The sequence below is a fragment of the Marmota monax genome, unplaced genomic scaffold (genome assembly GCF_021218885.2).
Source record: "Marmota monax isolate L192 unplaced genomic scaffold, Marmota_monax_Labrador192_F-V1.1 WCK01_AAM20220418_F8-fsc00002, whole genome shotgun sequence".
Lineage (NCBI taxonomy): Eukaryota > Metazoa > Chordata > Mammalia > Rodentia > Sciuridae > Marmota > Marmota monax.
Genome location: NW_026693571.1, coordinates 44,003,341 through 44,019,678, shown reverse-complemented (window position 1 = coordinate 44,019,678; position 16,338 = coordinate 44,003,341). Strand labels below are relative to the sequence as shown.

At 39.0% G+C, this 16,338-nt stretch overlaps 1 protein-coding gene across 5 annotated transcripts in view; it reads right to left on the bottom strand.

Moving 5' to 3' along the window:
* The window catches only part of Slc10a7 (solute carrier family 10 member 7), a 249,107-nt gene extending 235,683 nt beyond the window's left edge, over window positions 1–13,424 (bottom strand). For all 5 annotated transcript variants that reach the window (XM_046459008.2, XM_058583941.1, XM_046459010.2 and 2 more), the window contains exons 1-2: window positions 13,097–13,424; window positions 6,813–6,895 (exon numbers count right to left, since the gene is read on the bottom strand). In XM_046459008.2, coding sequence (XP_046314964.1) covers window positions 6,813–6,895; window positions 13,097–13,196 — 183 coding nt within the window. In that variant the 5' untranslated portion in view covers window positions 13,197–13,424. The remainder of the gene's footprint in view (window positions 1–6,812; window positions 6,896–13,096) is intronic.
* Window positions 13,425–16,338: the final 2,914 nt, after the last annotated feature.

The window sequence follows — 16,338 nt, the reverse complement described above, 5'->3', positions numbered from 1 at the left end:
AGTATAAGCTCATCACACTACTAAAGATTTACAGATTGTTGACTCCATAAACAAATAAGCATACTTACCTACAATTAATCTTTCAAAAAAAAAAATCTTTGCCGGACTTATCACTTTTTAATTAAGTATAATAATTAACTTCTATTCATCACATCAAATTTATAAGGCCTATCACATTTTAATTAATTAATCTCTATTCATTATACCAAATTTATAAGGCCGCAATTTGTCAAGATGTTCCTGGATCAACAAATAATAATTTCTTACACAATCGCCTCAATGATAGTCTATAATTTAAAAATGACTCCCTGTACAGTACAGTCACTGTACTGTGTAACATTTATTAAATAATAACCACAGACCATGATCTGAGCTTGTGGCTTTACATGTTATTTCACTTAATCCTCACAGCAACCCGTTAGATAGATATTATTATGCTTATTTTACTGATGAGGAAACTGAGGTTGATAGCTACTACACAGTGAAAATCAGTTATCAAATCCATTTTGGCACACTAGGGAGGAAAATGTACATTAAACATAAACAGGTACTTGTTATTGAGTCTCACAGCTAAAAAGGAATAATTAGTTCATCTCCAGAGTTCAAATATATATGCCTATTTGAATTTGTGTTATGGGATTATTCAGTTAAAATCAAACAAATTTAGAAAGTAGTAGAAAAAGTATACACCTTGAAAACAAGTAACCATGAAAATATATTCAAAGATGTCAGAAATTCACTGGTTATGGCCCTAGTTCAAGTAAGATGTTGAGGAGATCTTCAACTCAGAGACATTCGTGGTATGATAAAGAGTCGGTCAATGGAGACTCACTGACTTAATGCCACGTTCTGATCTGTCCCATCAGCTCCTGCTATCTCCCCATGTAGAGGCCACAGCAGTTCCTATTTGATCATAAGTCATCTCTGAAGACATGTAAAAAATTTCTGGCAGTCTGGGTCTAATATAGGGTCACTGGGAAACACCAGACCTAAAGAAACCACAAATGCCAAATAAATATTCTTTTTTTATTTAGAAAAAAAAAAACAGTAAAATGATTAGCTAGAATGCAACAATCGAGGCATTTGCATCTATTTCTGATAGGAATATCAACTGGCATAACTTTTCTGGAAAGTAACTTGGGAATTTATAACAAGACCCATAATATAATTCACATTCTTAGACCCCAAAACTTCATGTCTAGGCACTTACTCCACAAATATAAAAAGTAGCAATGAATAGCTATGCACAGAGTTATCATCAGAGCTATCTTTTAGACCAAAATCTAAAAACAACTTAAATAGTTAAGTCCAAAAATGGGAGAAAAATTAAATAGATCAAGTATAACCACAGTGTTATGAGCTATTAAAACGGTTGGTGAGGATGTCGGAGTATGAAATGTTACCCTACTCCACAACAGGCGTGTAAACTGGCACAGCCTATGGAGAACATTCTGGCAATTCATTCCTTCATTCATGAAATACTTGCTGAGGACATAGGACCATTCTATTAATAATAACCATATGCCATGATGATCTGAGCTCATGGCTTTACATGTTATTTTATTTAATCCTCACAGCAACCCCATTAGGTAGATATTATTATCTAAACTATACATCACAACTTAAAATGTGTATATTATTTGAGCCAGAAATTCCACTTCTAGGAATTTATCCTTCACTTATATTCCCAATGTGGGAAATGGCATATATTTAGGCTAATCTTCACAACACATCTGTAATAGCAAAACTTTGTAAAAGTACTTAAGTGTCCATCAATAGAAGAAAAGTAAAATATATCATAGTACATCCACACAATAGCACACTATTTGGCATATAAAAAGAAATAGTATTTTTGATGTGATAATGTAAAACAACCTACAAGGTATGTTTTTTTTTTTTGTAGTAAAATAAGGTAAGGTACCAAACAACATAAATAATACAACTTGTACGGTGGTGGGATACACGTTTATGCTTTGCATAGCCTATCTCTGGAAAAATACATACAAACTATAAAAATTGGTTGTCCCTAGAGAAAAGAACCAGATATGTGGTGAAAAGGTAAAAAGAAGACTTCTCATCCTAAATAATCTTGTACCTTTTGATTCTGAACTATGTAAATAAATCATATACTTCTCAAAGTAAACAAAATGTAAGTTATTTTATTTTCAGATATAATATATAAGTGATGAAAAATTAATTAGTATTATTAAATTACATGAAAAATTGTTTTACAGTGTTACATGGAAAAAATAAGGTAAGGTCATATGTGTATGCATGTTTACATATATGTCTACAAGTATGTATACAGATACACATACATACATATAATTTTATTTTTAAAAACAAAAACTTTATTTTAAAAATATCATATATATAAAGCATTTGTAGGGCAAAGGGACTAAAAACACATGATATTAATAGCAGTCATTTTTAAACTTTCTAATCATTTTACAATAAATAAATGTCACTTTTTAAATCAGTAAAAAGTAATAAAACTATAGTTAAAAAATACTAACTCTCCTAACAAATAAAATTAGAAGCAACTGCAAATGTAAAAGAACAATGGAACAGTAAAGAACTCAGCAAAATGAGCCATGATGGCCTACCATGTTGGGCCACCAGGGGCTTCTGAAGCACAGGAAAGAACAGACAGGAAGTGTTTCTAAGGAAGATTTTTAAGACTCTCACAAAAATCCAGTGTCAAATATTTTCCATATCTTCTTCATACAATCATAAAGGTAAGAAAAGGAAACAATGGAAAATAAAAAATAAGTAAACCCTACAAAATCCAAAATAGTATCATTCCATACATACCCACGTATAGACGGCCATACATTCAAATAAATCCCATCATGAATAATTAAAAAGGAGACCCTGCATGACATTTTGTTTATTCACATGTAAGACAGGTCAAATTCCATTAAAATAAACTTAAGGAGATACTCCACATAATGTACTGATTATGCCAGAGTCTCACTGACGGTATCAAGAACTGCTTAAAACCAGGGCTCTGACTGGGAAGTAGAAATATTTTCATTACATACCAATTTCCCTTCTAGCCCTTATTTGACCTTTATTTGATTCCCTTTCCAAGAGTCAGCCTCATAGCTCTGGGCTTCAAACAAGCAGCATGAGCCTAAAGTTTAAATTTGCTATATTTATTTTTCAGCTAAAGGGATTAAAAATTCATAATCGGTTTAGAAAAATAAAGAAAATGTATTCTGCCCTACTCTGGACCCCTTTTCAGGACCTGAGCCTCCTGCTCATCTTTATTTCTATCCCCAGCACCAAGCACGGTGTCTTGGAGCCACAGACACTTAAAAGATATTTGTTTAAATGAATTGGCCCTTCCATAACCTATTGTGACATATTCTCTGAAACTGTAAGTTTGAAGTTAGATAAATATGAAATAAATTTAAAATGGAACCTTATTTCAATATAACAAAACTTCAGAAACCATTCAACAGGTATTTCAGAAATTAGAAATCAGGGCAAGGGTTATGGCTCAGCGATGTAGTGCTTGCCTAGCACGTGCAGGGTGCTAGGTTCAATCCTCATAAAAGCACCACATAAAAATAAATAAAAATTGTGTCCAATTACAACTTAAAAAAATTTTTTTTAAATTAGAAATCAATAGTCATGAAATTGAAGATGTAGCATTGCATTAGCATAGTATCCTTTATAATTTTAATAAATTGGTAAAACAAATTCTAGAATACACATCACTAAACCAATGTATGAAAAACAGACATTGAAATGGTCAATTTTATAAATCAAACTTGAGTGGAACCAAATAAGTGCTTCCAAATAACCTCAAGTCAATAATTTACTGGGTGTCTCCTGTGTGCAAAAATACACTATTCTAAGACACACAAATCATAATAGCAATTGAAATTAATTCAGGATTATTAACTGGAAAATAACAAGATGCTACCTCCTAATTTATAACTGCTTGTTTGCCCAAGAAAATAGAGATGGTCTAATATTACACAGCGATGCAATCTAGCACATTAAATGGCTTTTTGAAAATTACTTCATGTTGTATTGGATTGAAAAGGGCCTAAAAGGAGGAAATGGCTTTGATAGCTACTTAGATACCATGATAAAGCACAGATCTAGACATTTCATCATTAGATCCAAATTAGCTGGATGACTCTGAAGGTTTCCTAGGTGTTTAGAGTAGCTGGTCCTTAGAGAGACGCTGATAGCTATGACATTCTTCTTTCTTCAACTCTTGCATCCCACAAAGTTGGCTGCTTTACAGAAGAGCATGATGTAAGAAGCTGAGGAGTGAGAGACATCAAGACTCTTGCCAGATTTCCCATGGCCTAAGTAACAGCTGTAGCCATTAAGCAGCCACCAGGGGACGTAGTTAGAGCAAGGTCCTAACAGAGGACTTGGGTAAGGCAGCTGCTCCACAAGAAGCATCAGCCAAGGTCAGTAGGAAGACCTCCAAGTCGGATCAGCCCAGAGCCACAGCAGTGGCAAATATCTCCCTGTGTCACTGTGCCCCACATTTCAGAACCAATATTGAACTGGGGTGCTGACCAAAAAAAAAAAAAGGTCTATTCCCTGTAATAATGGTTCTTTCATATCAACAGTTCTTATAAAATCTTGAATTTGACATATTTATGAACAGCGAGTTATCAGTGAGAACATTTAGAACTCTTGAGACACAATTTACCAGTTGTAAACACTACACTGATCCTATGTAAATCAAAAAGAATACCCCAATAAAAAGATTTATACCAAGCCAATAGACACAGAAGGCACAAACTTAGTAAATCATGTTTTTTCCATGTTGTTAAAGAGTGCTCTAAGGAGGAGATAATTAAATTTAGCCTACAAACAGACTTTAAATTAAAAAAATAAACTTAAATAAATAAAGGCAAGAAATAATGCTGAACAAGAATTTTAACTTTTCAAGACATTTCCAAAAAAAATCTTTTTTATAGTAAGAATAAATATGTTAGAGTGAATAACTTTATGTTATTTCTTCAAGAACAAATGGGTATATTTTCCTCTTTTTTCCTCATTTACAATTATCAAAAGAGAATCACAAATCCAATTCATTCCTCTCTCAGATGTAAAAATGTGTCGATTTCTTTTTTTTTTCTTAAAGAGAGAGAGAGAGAATTTTTTAATATTTATTTTTCAGTTTTCGGCAGACACAACATCTTTATTTTATTTTTATGTGGTGCTGAGGATCGAACCCAGCGCCCTGCGCATGCCAGGCGAGCGCGTTACCACTTGAGCCACATCCCTAGCCCAGATTTCTTTACTTCTAAGAGAATACCATGTTGGGTGAAGCCTGGATCAATAAATGTTATCAATAAGCACAACAGACTGTGACTTGATGACAGACTGTGACTTGGTATGAAAAATACCAATATTTCTTTTAACTATTAACATTTAATAGATAGGCAAGGAAAACCTATGATTTTAAAAAATAAAAATTAGTTAAAAGTTATGACCAAAGAAGCACTTGAACAGCATGAGTCCTGGAAAAAAAAGATGATCCCCAAAAGTTATGGAAACTAAACTAAACCTCAACAGCACAAATGTGCCCAAGCACAGCAGGCACCCATCATTTTCATCCAGAAGAAGATGTGAAGTAGATGTTTAAAACACTCATTCTTATAATTTTTATGTTTTTATGTATCAGCTTAAAATTTTTTAAAGAAAAATATATTAATTCTTGGTATTACCAGATATTTTAATTTTTTCCAAATTAGCAGGTGAGATGTGCTACCTTATTGTACTCTGATTTTCTGTTTTCTTGATTGCATTCTTCACTAGGATATTGTTCATACCACTGTGTTCATTAAAAGGGCTGTTCATGAGGCGCTTGTCCAGTAAAACACTCCCAGGTGGAAAGTGTTTTCCTGTTTCCTCTTCTATGAACCTGATGCCAACTAAAGCAGACTGTGTCAAGGCACCTACAGAAAAGTGGTGGCTAGAGCCCCTAGGCTTCTGGCCCCTGGTTCCTCCACCTCTGCCACTAATTCTTTATCACTCTCATCAAGAAAAGCTGAAAATAAGTGTGCAGGAAGAAATCCAGTTTGTGTCTGCCCAACTCCAAGTGGCAAAAAAAGAACTAGCGGTCTCTCCAGGCTATCTCCTGAAGATTCTGAAAGAGAGAATCAGATTCATGAAGCAGCAGGAAGCAGTGGCTCAGGAAGAGCAAAGAGAAAAGCCTGTCCTTTGCAACTTGACCACATAGATGACAAAAAAGAACAGGACTTTTTTATTCATCTTTGAATAATGTCGCCTGTTTGGTATTCCAGGATATAAACTTGTATAGATGTGTTCGTTCAATTAGCTTTGTTGAATAAGCATTTAATTTTTTAAATGAGGCTAAGATTTAGTTATTCAAAAGCAAGTAGTTGTGAAATTAGAAAATTAAATAATGGTTACTTAGCTTGATATTCAACAGAATGCAATAAATGTTGTTTCTTTTTTCTTTGTAGTCCTGGGGATTAAACCCAGGGGTGCTTTACCACTGAGCTCCAACCCCAGCCCTTTTCACTCATGAATTTATTTTTTAATTCTAAGACAGGATCTTACTAAATTGCCAAAAGATATTCATTTAACGCCATACTTAGAGTCCATGCTGCTCAACTACGAAGTTTCTATAATATGTAGAAACAAAACACAAGTCCTCTGACATAGTACAAGTTATCTTCTGTCACAGTGAAGCCTTTAGACCGTCATACCTATAAATGGCTCTTCAAAAGTACCCTGCAATTTCAAAACCTAAGTACAAATTAAATTTTCTACCCTTTTTTCATGTGCCCCATAGGTGACAGTACCTCTGTTTTTAATGACAGTCCGCTGTTAAAGAATATTGTTGCAACAGCAATGTAGGATACGGTTATTTCTGGCTTCAGTGGTCCTAAAAAGAGAGAAATGAGCTACTGTTAGAAAAGAATTTCCAGTAGAAAATTTGGCATGGAAGAAAATTCTGTTGTAGGAGAGTAAATGCTACTTTAAATATTAGCACCGCACCCCACCCCACCCCACCCCTGCCCAGCGGAGTTGCTCATTTGCTGTGATCCAGCCCAAACCCAGAGAAGATTTTCCAGAAGGCCAGGATCAGGGCTCTCTGGCCCAGCACATTATCCTCAGACTAGAAGAATAAAAAAGCTCACAGGAGAGTAGAAAAGCACCTGCCTTCAATACAGGTCCTATGTGTACCACGCTTGACTGCTGCTATAACAATCAAAATACCCCAAACTCAAAAAGAGAACCAATAAAAGAAGTTCCTTTCTCTAATATAGTAAATGTCATTTATTTTGGTTAGCAGAAATAAAAGCATGTATCCATACATGCCTTCAGTTCTAGTCTAGAGTGTTCTTTCTACCAAAATGTACTAAGCATATCCTATGTGAGATACTGCACACAGAACACTTAACTACTTGTGCTAGGTCCTGGGGACATGATAGTGAACCAGAGAGGCCTGGACCTTACCCTCCAGAAAATTCTCTCTGGAGCTGCACTGGCATCATTAGAATTATATTAATGCTACGAGAACAACAGGGGCCATTCTGATAATTAATTATCATTTGTTGACTTGCACACAATCAGCTTGAAGACCTAATGTGCTACCCACAGAACAATTCTCCTTTAAAAGATGCAATTCTGAGGAAATGCCATTTTAAACCTGAGTACAAGCAGTTTTCCAGCAGTGGCAATTTTGTCCCCACAGATATCTGGCAATGGTTAAAAAGTGTTTGGTTGTCATAACTCAGCAGGGAGGGTGTGCTACTGGCATCTGGTGGAAAGAGATCAGGAATCCTGCTACATACACATCCTGGGAGGCGTGAAACAGCCCCTCTAACAATAAATTGTCATGTCCAAAATGTCATTAATATCCCAGCTGAGAAACCCTGATATATGCCGTATATACCAAGATCTTAAAATCTGAGATCAACTCATATTTGACTTTCTGTAAAGCCCTCTGTACTGGATTGGGTAGTATCTTCCCAAAACTCATGTCCACCCAGGACTTGTGAATGTGACCATTAGGAAATAGAATCTTTACAGATATAATCAAATTTACATGAGGTCTTATTGGATTGGGATTGTTACAAATTCAATGACTGATATTCCCCCTCCCTCCGCCCACATACACACACACACACACACACACACCAATGACTCATATTTAATAAATAGGAAAACCTGGATACAGGCACACATAGGGAACATGGCCCCGTGTAGACTGAGGCAGAGCCTGAAGTGATAACACCACAAGGCAAGAAGCCAAGACAGCCGCAACTACAGTAAGCCAGAAGCAGCAAGGAAGGCTACTTCCCCAGAGCATGGAGAACACCCTGACTTTGGACTTCTGGCCTCCAGAACTGTGACAGAATACATTTCTGCAGTTTTAAGCCACCTGATATGTGGTAATTTGTTGCTTAGGTCGTTTGTTGCCTAATTTGTTTTCCTTAAAGCAAAACAAGACAAAAATTGTGGCTCCTCCATACTCCAAAACCTTCCGCCATATCCACAGATACTGCTCAAAAAATGGAGAGAAGACCAAGCTCAGAAATAAAAACTACCATTCACTCATTCAACAAATATTTATTGAGCAACTACTGTGTCTTAGGCATTTGTAGAACAACAATGCATAAAAGAAACAAAGATCTCAGCAAACACTGCAATAAGTTATTTTATATACCTGGCATTAATACAAACCATTTTGCTGAGATCTGAGAAAAGGGAGCCAAAGGATGAATACAAGTATGAAAAGCATGATGTTTGGGGACAATAAAGGCTTTTCATCAACTTTTCTCAGGAAGTACTTTTTTTACAATTGTGAATCTGCTCAGCAACTCAAACGTACTACTTCAACAGCTGAGAAGGGTGATTTAAGAGCAGATTTTAAATCCAAGGAATCTGGCTTGTTTTGGAAGAGGATGGTTCTTAGGAATTTTAAATACCTTGCTTTTTGAAACTCATGTCATTTTTATTTTCCTTCTATGCCCTGCTTTTTTGAGATCTTATTCTTGTTAATTGTGGTTCTGTTCTCAGTGATACCTCCAGAATTTCTATACAGGAGGGGTCAGATTTAGCAATATGGCTGCAGGAGAGAGCTAGGGGACCACAGACCAGCTGCAAAGCCAGCAGGAGGTATTTACCTGGATTACATGTCTCTTTGGGTAGCTCAGGCATCCACATTTGTTGACTAATAATTTTACTTCTTTTTGTTATTGTTGTTGTTTTGACAGAGCTGAGGCTCAAACCCAGTGTCTCATTCACGCTAGTCAAGCACTCTACCACTAAGCTATACCTCTAGCCCACATAATTTCACTTTTTAAGAAGCTAATTCTCCCCATGCTCTACACACATATACATAAATACACAGAACTATTTAACTAAATTGGCATAATTCAATTAAATAATCCTGGACTTTTAATATTTTAAATCCCTAAGATTAGGTATATTGTCTTTTATAATAGATGCACATGTAAATAACTCTAATCTACAAAAGGACACAATGAGGTTATTCCAGGGCTACTTACAATATACCTGTAAGGGAGAAAGAAGAATTAATTTTGACTTCAGAGAAGTCACTTCTGAGACATACTCAACCAACAGGCTAACAAATGGCTCAAGTTGGGAATGTGGAACTAGAAGTCACCTAGAGCAGAAAGAAAAACTTGGCAAATATTTGCAGAGCAAAGAGTTGAAGCTGAGACATAAAAATGATATCTGGCCCTTCCTTGAGCTAATAATTATGTTCTCCAAGTCACCAAAATAAGTAGATTCCGATCTTAAATGGCTAAACTGAAAATATATTTTTACTTTTAAACAAAATTCAAAAAATGTTCATCCAAAAAATGGAATGGATAGTACATCAATCAAAAGAAAAATTGGCAACTGAAAAAAATGAGGCAATTTCTAATAGGAAGAAAAAAGAAAATGTTTTGGAATACTTAAAAAAGCAAGGAATTATTACCATTTCACAAAAGTCACTCATTATCAAAGTAAATTACACTTTCAAACATAATCCAAAATATTCTAAGATATTTGTGGCAATACATGTAGGTTTTATCATGTTTCTATTTTTTGTTTTTATTTTTGTTTTGGTACTTGAATTGGACCCAGAGGCACTTAATCCCTAAGCCATATCCCCAGCTCCTTTTTTTATTTTTTTATTTTGGGACAATGTCTCACTGAGTTGCTTAGGGCCTCACTAAGTTGCTGAGGCTGGCTCTGAATTCATGATCCTCCTGCCTCAGCCTCCCAAGCCGCTGGGATTATAGGCATGCACCACAGCACCCAGCTCCAGTTTTTTTAATGGAAAAACAAAGCAACTTCCTTTTTAGGGTTAATGTCTTATTAACAGTAATAATTTAATACACAAATAGAAAGGACAAACTTCCTCTATACTTCCAAAGAAATAAACATTTCTCTTCCCAAGAATGAATAGAACAGTGTTGAACTGCCATAAACTCTAAGGTGTGCAATAATAATGCAGGGCTTTCCTGGGTCCCATTAGAACAGGTTGTCAATATCTCACGATCTACATATTTATATCTTGTAAGACTTTTTTTTAACCTCCTATATATTTAAAAATGAAATATAAGCCAGGGACAGTGTGCATGCCTATAACCCCAGCAACTGGGGAACCAAGCAAGAGGATCACAAGTTCAAGGCCAACCTGAGCAACTTAACGAGACCCTCAACAAGTTTGTGAGACCCTGTTTTAAAATAAAAAATAAAAGGGGCTGGAAATATAGCTCAGTGGCAAAGCACCCCTGACCTCTGTGTTCAATCCCCAGTACCAGGAAAAGAAAGAAAGAAATGCAAATGAGTAAAAAGAGCAGTGAACTAAGAATTAAGTTATCTAAGCTAATATCTACTATACTTCTTTCCATTTGGAAAGTTATTCAACTTATTTAATTTTAGGATTACTAAATCTATAAATTTCTTAGCACACTAACTCACCAGATGTCAGTAAAGACTTTTTTTAAGGGAGGTCCGACCACACATACGTGCAATACTTTAAAAGTCTTACACTTAAAAATAGAGTGTAGGAATATGATATATCAAGAAATTTGTAATGTTTTGAACAACCAACAATAAAAAAATTAAAAAAAAAAAAATAGAGTGTAGGGGCTGGGGATGTAGCTCAGTGGTAGAGCATCAGTGGTAGAGCATTAGTTTAGCATGTGCAAGGCCCTGGTTTAATCTCCAGCACTTGAACAAAAAAGTAAAGAAAGAAAGCCACACGCTGGTTTAAAATACTTTGTTATGTTCCTTCCAGCTCTTAATATTCTATTTCTACTCTTATAATTAAGCAAAGAAATGAATTATCCTCTATTAACGCCATAAGGAGTAATGGAAATGGGAAACAATATTTCTAAGATACAATAATGTACCAAAACTTCAATAAGCAAAGGCCAAGGGAAGAAACATGATTATAGGATCTAGCTCATATCTGCCACTGCCAGGGGAGCTGGAGGGAACTGATTCACCATTCAACAACCTTCCTGCTGGCACAGCATTTGGGGAACATAAGGTAAAAGTAATTTGCAAACCTAGCCCCCGCAGATTTAAACTTAAAGATCATACGTCACCAGTGATTTCATCTCAAAACTGAGCAAACAGATCTAACACCAGAAGTTCTAACTATTGAAGTGTATGTTGCAGATTGCTACAAACATGGTCTAAATCTTACTGCTTGGTTAGTTCCAGGCACAGAAGGTCTTCCTTTGACAGAACCTGAAATACCAGCTTTCAGAAGAATTTCTCAAAAGCTTACCAAGAGGCTGTGTCAAAGAAGAAACCCATATCTTCAGAGGGAGAAACCACTAGGAATAACAGGCTTGTTCTCACAGTTATGTACTGTACATATTTTGCACTATGTATAGAAGGAAAAAAATTTTAAACAAACAGAAAAGCTTTCATCTCCAAGATCATTGTTTAATTCATTCCATTTAAAGTGATTCCAGAGCTGAGGTGGTAGATCACCTGCCCAGCATGAGCAAGGGCCTGAGTTCAATCCCCAGCATTGTAAAAAACAAAACATAAAAAGTACATAACAATTCCAAAAGCAACTTAGAAGGAACTACTATTTCATTCACGTCCACCAAGTTTTCACAAAGAGGTACAAGCAATTTCAAATATCCTCATGAGCACTTCCTACTATAAAAAGATTGTTCTCTTCTGTCCTTATTTGCCTTCCTTGTGAGACTTGGATACTAAACCTACAAATAAACTCGAAGATTGACAAGGTCAAAAGTAAATGAAGAAATTCAATTAATGTTGATGAAAAGTAGGACGAGATTGTCTAAAGGTAGAAGGAGGAGGTTCTAAAAGGCTAATGATATTTCCAGGGTTCCCACCAGTGTCCTCAGGCCACATTACAAAGCTTCCAGTATACAGACTTAGGTAGGTTTTTAGCCCATCTGCGTTTCCTTGCCAAAATACACATCATTTATGGTTTAACACAGTCTGTATCTGTTACACTCCCAGTATAGCTACTGAATCCCAGCAGCACAAGGAAGTAGTGTCCTGAAATGAAAGAGTGCAACGTGTCATTCGGCTTGGGAGTTTCTGGAGTGGCAGCAACTCCAGCAAATCATCACTCTCCAACACGTGGGCTACCAAATCTGAGCTGGGGGCAGTGTGACCATTCCCCCCCCCACACACACACACACACATTTTTTTCCCTAATGTGCGGAGGGGGAGGAGTCAGAAATCGACTAGAGAATGAGGTTCACTCCAAGATAGATAAGGAATTCTTATCTATAAGGGCAGCCTGGAGTCCCTTGGGATGGGATGCTACTTGGAAGGCAAGAGGAGTTAAGTTTCACTCTCTGTAACCTCACTCCTAGACAGTGAGGCTGGTCATGGATTGCTCGAAGAAAAGGCAACCTGCACTCAAACGCCTTTGCCTCGCTCCTAACTACAAGTCCCCTTTAGGGTTGGAAAATGACAGACCGAGCAGAGGGCCGAGGGACCCGCGGGCTGGCCACCGCTAGGGCGACAGGCACTGGCGGCTGCGGCTCGCCCCTCCTTCCCGGGACTCGCGGGCCGGTTCCGACGCGGGAGCCGCCGCGCCGCCAGCGGAGGTGCGACTTACCCCCGTTCACGCCCACGGACGGCTTCAGCTTGGCTCCGGCGATCGCCAGCACGATCCCGACCATGAACCATTCTTTCCTCATCCTCTCTAGCAGCCGCATGTTTGTTAGGGTGGGTGGGTTTTGTTTATTTGTTTGGCTTTTTTTCTTTTCAAGCTGCGGTCCCTGAATCCCCGGGGCGTCTCCACACTTTCCTGGATCCCTCCAGACATGCAGCAGAGCAAGTCAAATTGCCACTTGTAAACTAAAGACCAGAGGGTTGCCCCGGCGGCTTGGAGGAGGGCTGGGAGTAGTAGTATCCAGTGACAGGAAAGTCTCACTGAGCGCCGCCATCACTACCACGCGCCTCCTAATAGACGCGCACACGCGCCCATAGCCGTTCCGGCCGCGGGGTCCCAAGCGAAGAGGAGCTGCAGCGGAGACTTGGCCCAGACTGACGATAGCAGGCGATTGGGAAGGAAGGCTGGCCACCGGCTGGGATTAACAGACGCGCTGCCGCCCAGACCTGCCAAAGCTAGGGAATGAAGGGGACTTAAAATTGTCTTTTGGAGCCGCAGATACCCAGCCTCATCAAGGGTCTTTCTGCAATAAACCTTTAGGCAAACCTGCCCGCGCCCCTAGAGCATGCACGCACCGAAATTCTCTCCTCTGCACAGCCAGCCGGGAGCCACTGGGAGGGTTCGGCGTGCAAGGTTTGGAAAGGAATTTCTGGGTTGGAGCGGCGCTGGCTGGGCTCAGGCTTCTGAGGCGCGCTTCTTCGGGACATTACGACGCCTCCCGGACGCCGGCGTTGACGTTGCGCGGGGGAGGGGCGGCCGCTCCGGCTCGCCGGGTTCCGGGCTGGAACTGCCCGACCCAGACGCGCTCAGCTGTGTGCGCGGGAAAGCGGCTCCTGGTCTGGGATGCGGGGATGGATTCACAATCGGTCCGCGAGCGGACGCCCAGGTTCACGGACCCCTTCCTTCCCCCAGCCACCGCTGCGGGATCAAGGCGGGACGGACCTCGCCGGATCGGCCGCCTGAGGGTGGGCGCCCGACCCGCCTCCACTCCCATCCCGGGCTAGCACCTGCGGCCGGGGCTGGGTAGTGCCGGGGAGCGGCAGGGAGGGCGTTCGCTTTCTCCCCAGAACTGACCACCCAAGCAGCAGGACGGCTCTGGGGAGGGGTCAGGGACTCCAAAGCAAAGGTAGTGAGGGACTGAGGGGTGTGGCTCCTTGATCTCTTCAAGTTTCTAAGTGACCGCGACACTGATAGCCTCATGAATGGACTCCTTACCCTTACACACTTACCCGTAGGGACCTCAACTCCTCTCCATTGTGCATCCAAATAAAGACACAAAATACTGTGACATTTTGGGGTAGCCTGACATCTGCCACTTGAATGATTAACTGTGGAATTTTAGGTTTGAAAGGGATGGTTTGGTGATGCTAGACTTTGAATTCCGATCATGCAAAGCTTGAAAGAGATTCATCATGTACTTTCCCCTGTTTAGTTTAGCTTTATCATGATGACATGACTTGCTCCCCCAAAACTCAGCTGCCTTCAGCAGCTGTGATATCAGTTGTAGGTTACACAGCACCCCGTGTCATGTAACTTATACATCAGACAGCGTGATGAAAAGTTAGTCTCAAGATAAAAAGAATAGGGAGACACAGATGATATTAAACAATTTACCCTGAAAAGAGAGAAGCACATGAAGTGTGATAAAATCAGATGTTAATTATAAGGCAGTCACAAGGAAAATGGAGGAATATGAAATACAGTTTATGACACAAATTATTTTCTTATGGTAACTTGTTCGGATAAGAGTTGTGTATCTTGGTCATTGAAGGGTATTTTGGTATTTAAAGATCATTACAAGAATTGAGCTGGTTTCACTTTGTGGCTCTTCACAAATTTTTATTTGCTAAGATTGATCTGTTTAGAATCTATCTCAGAGACATGTTTCTTGGTTTTAAAAGTTCTTGAAGGAAAAGAAAGCATTGCATTGAAGACTGGGGCTCCAGGAACAAATACCAAAATGGATGGCTTCAACACAACAGAAGTTTGTTGTCTCACAGTTCTGGAGGACAGAAGTCCAAAATCAAGGTGTTTTCAAGGCCACACACTAGAGGAGCATCCTTTCTTGCCTCTTCTGGTTTTTGGTAGCTGTCTACATTCCTTAGCTTCCCTGGTTTTATGCCTTCAGTGCTCTAGTCTCTGCCTTTGTCTTGCATGACATTTTGCTGTGTGTCTGTCTAGTGGCAACATCATTCCAGTCTCTTCATCTGTTTTTCTGTTACCCCCGCTTTCATATGTTTTATAAAGACACTTGTCATTGGATTTAGAACCTACCTACCTAATCCAGAGAAAGCTCTCAAAATCCTTTACTTAATTACATCCATGTATATCCTTTCCCCAAATTAGGTAACTGCTTTGTTGAATAGTGTCCTCCAGAGATTCATATCCTTCTCAAATCTCAGAATTTCCAATTTAGTTGAAAATCAGATTTTTGCAGTTTTAGTTAGTCAAGATGAGGTCTTTACCAATTAAGGCAAGGCCTAAATTCAATGGCTGGAGTCCTCTTAAGATTATAGTGTAAAGATAAACAAGAGAGACACACAGAAGGGAAGACCATGTAGAAATGGAAGTAGAGATGTACCTGCAAAATAAGGAACGCCAGGGATTGCAAGCCACCACCAGGGCTAAGAGAGAAATGGGACAGACTCTTCCAGGAGGAAACTGGTGACACCTATTTCAGACTTATGCCCTCCTAAACTGCGAGAAAATAAATGTTGTTTTAAGCCACACAGTTTGCAGTAGTTTGTGACAGTGAAGCCAGATTTACAGATAGGTAGTTGGTGTAGCTAGGTAAATTGGGTCTAATATCTAGTAAAATGGAGAATGAGGGCCATATTGAGAATGGAATCCAGGAACAGGGGAATTGAAAATGTCCCCAAGGCCCAGAGCCCATCTCAAGGAAATGTTAATGAAGCAGCTCCCAGCAAACCAGGAGATGCTAATCCAAAAGCCAACCCTGCCCAGATTACTTCTTCAGCCCACCTGTCCCCCACCCTTTGGGCCTTCCCACCTACATTCCATTACTGCAAGATAACAGAACTAAGGACAGGAATGCGGGAAAGCTTAGAGAAGACCTTAGCTATAAAAGAGGGAAGACCTCTCCCTTCCACGGATTCCACCTCTTGGGTCCCTTTCTTCCTCCGGGAGAAATCTTTTCTGCTGTCCTTAATAAAGCCTCAACTTTC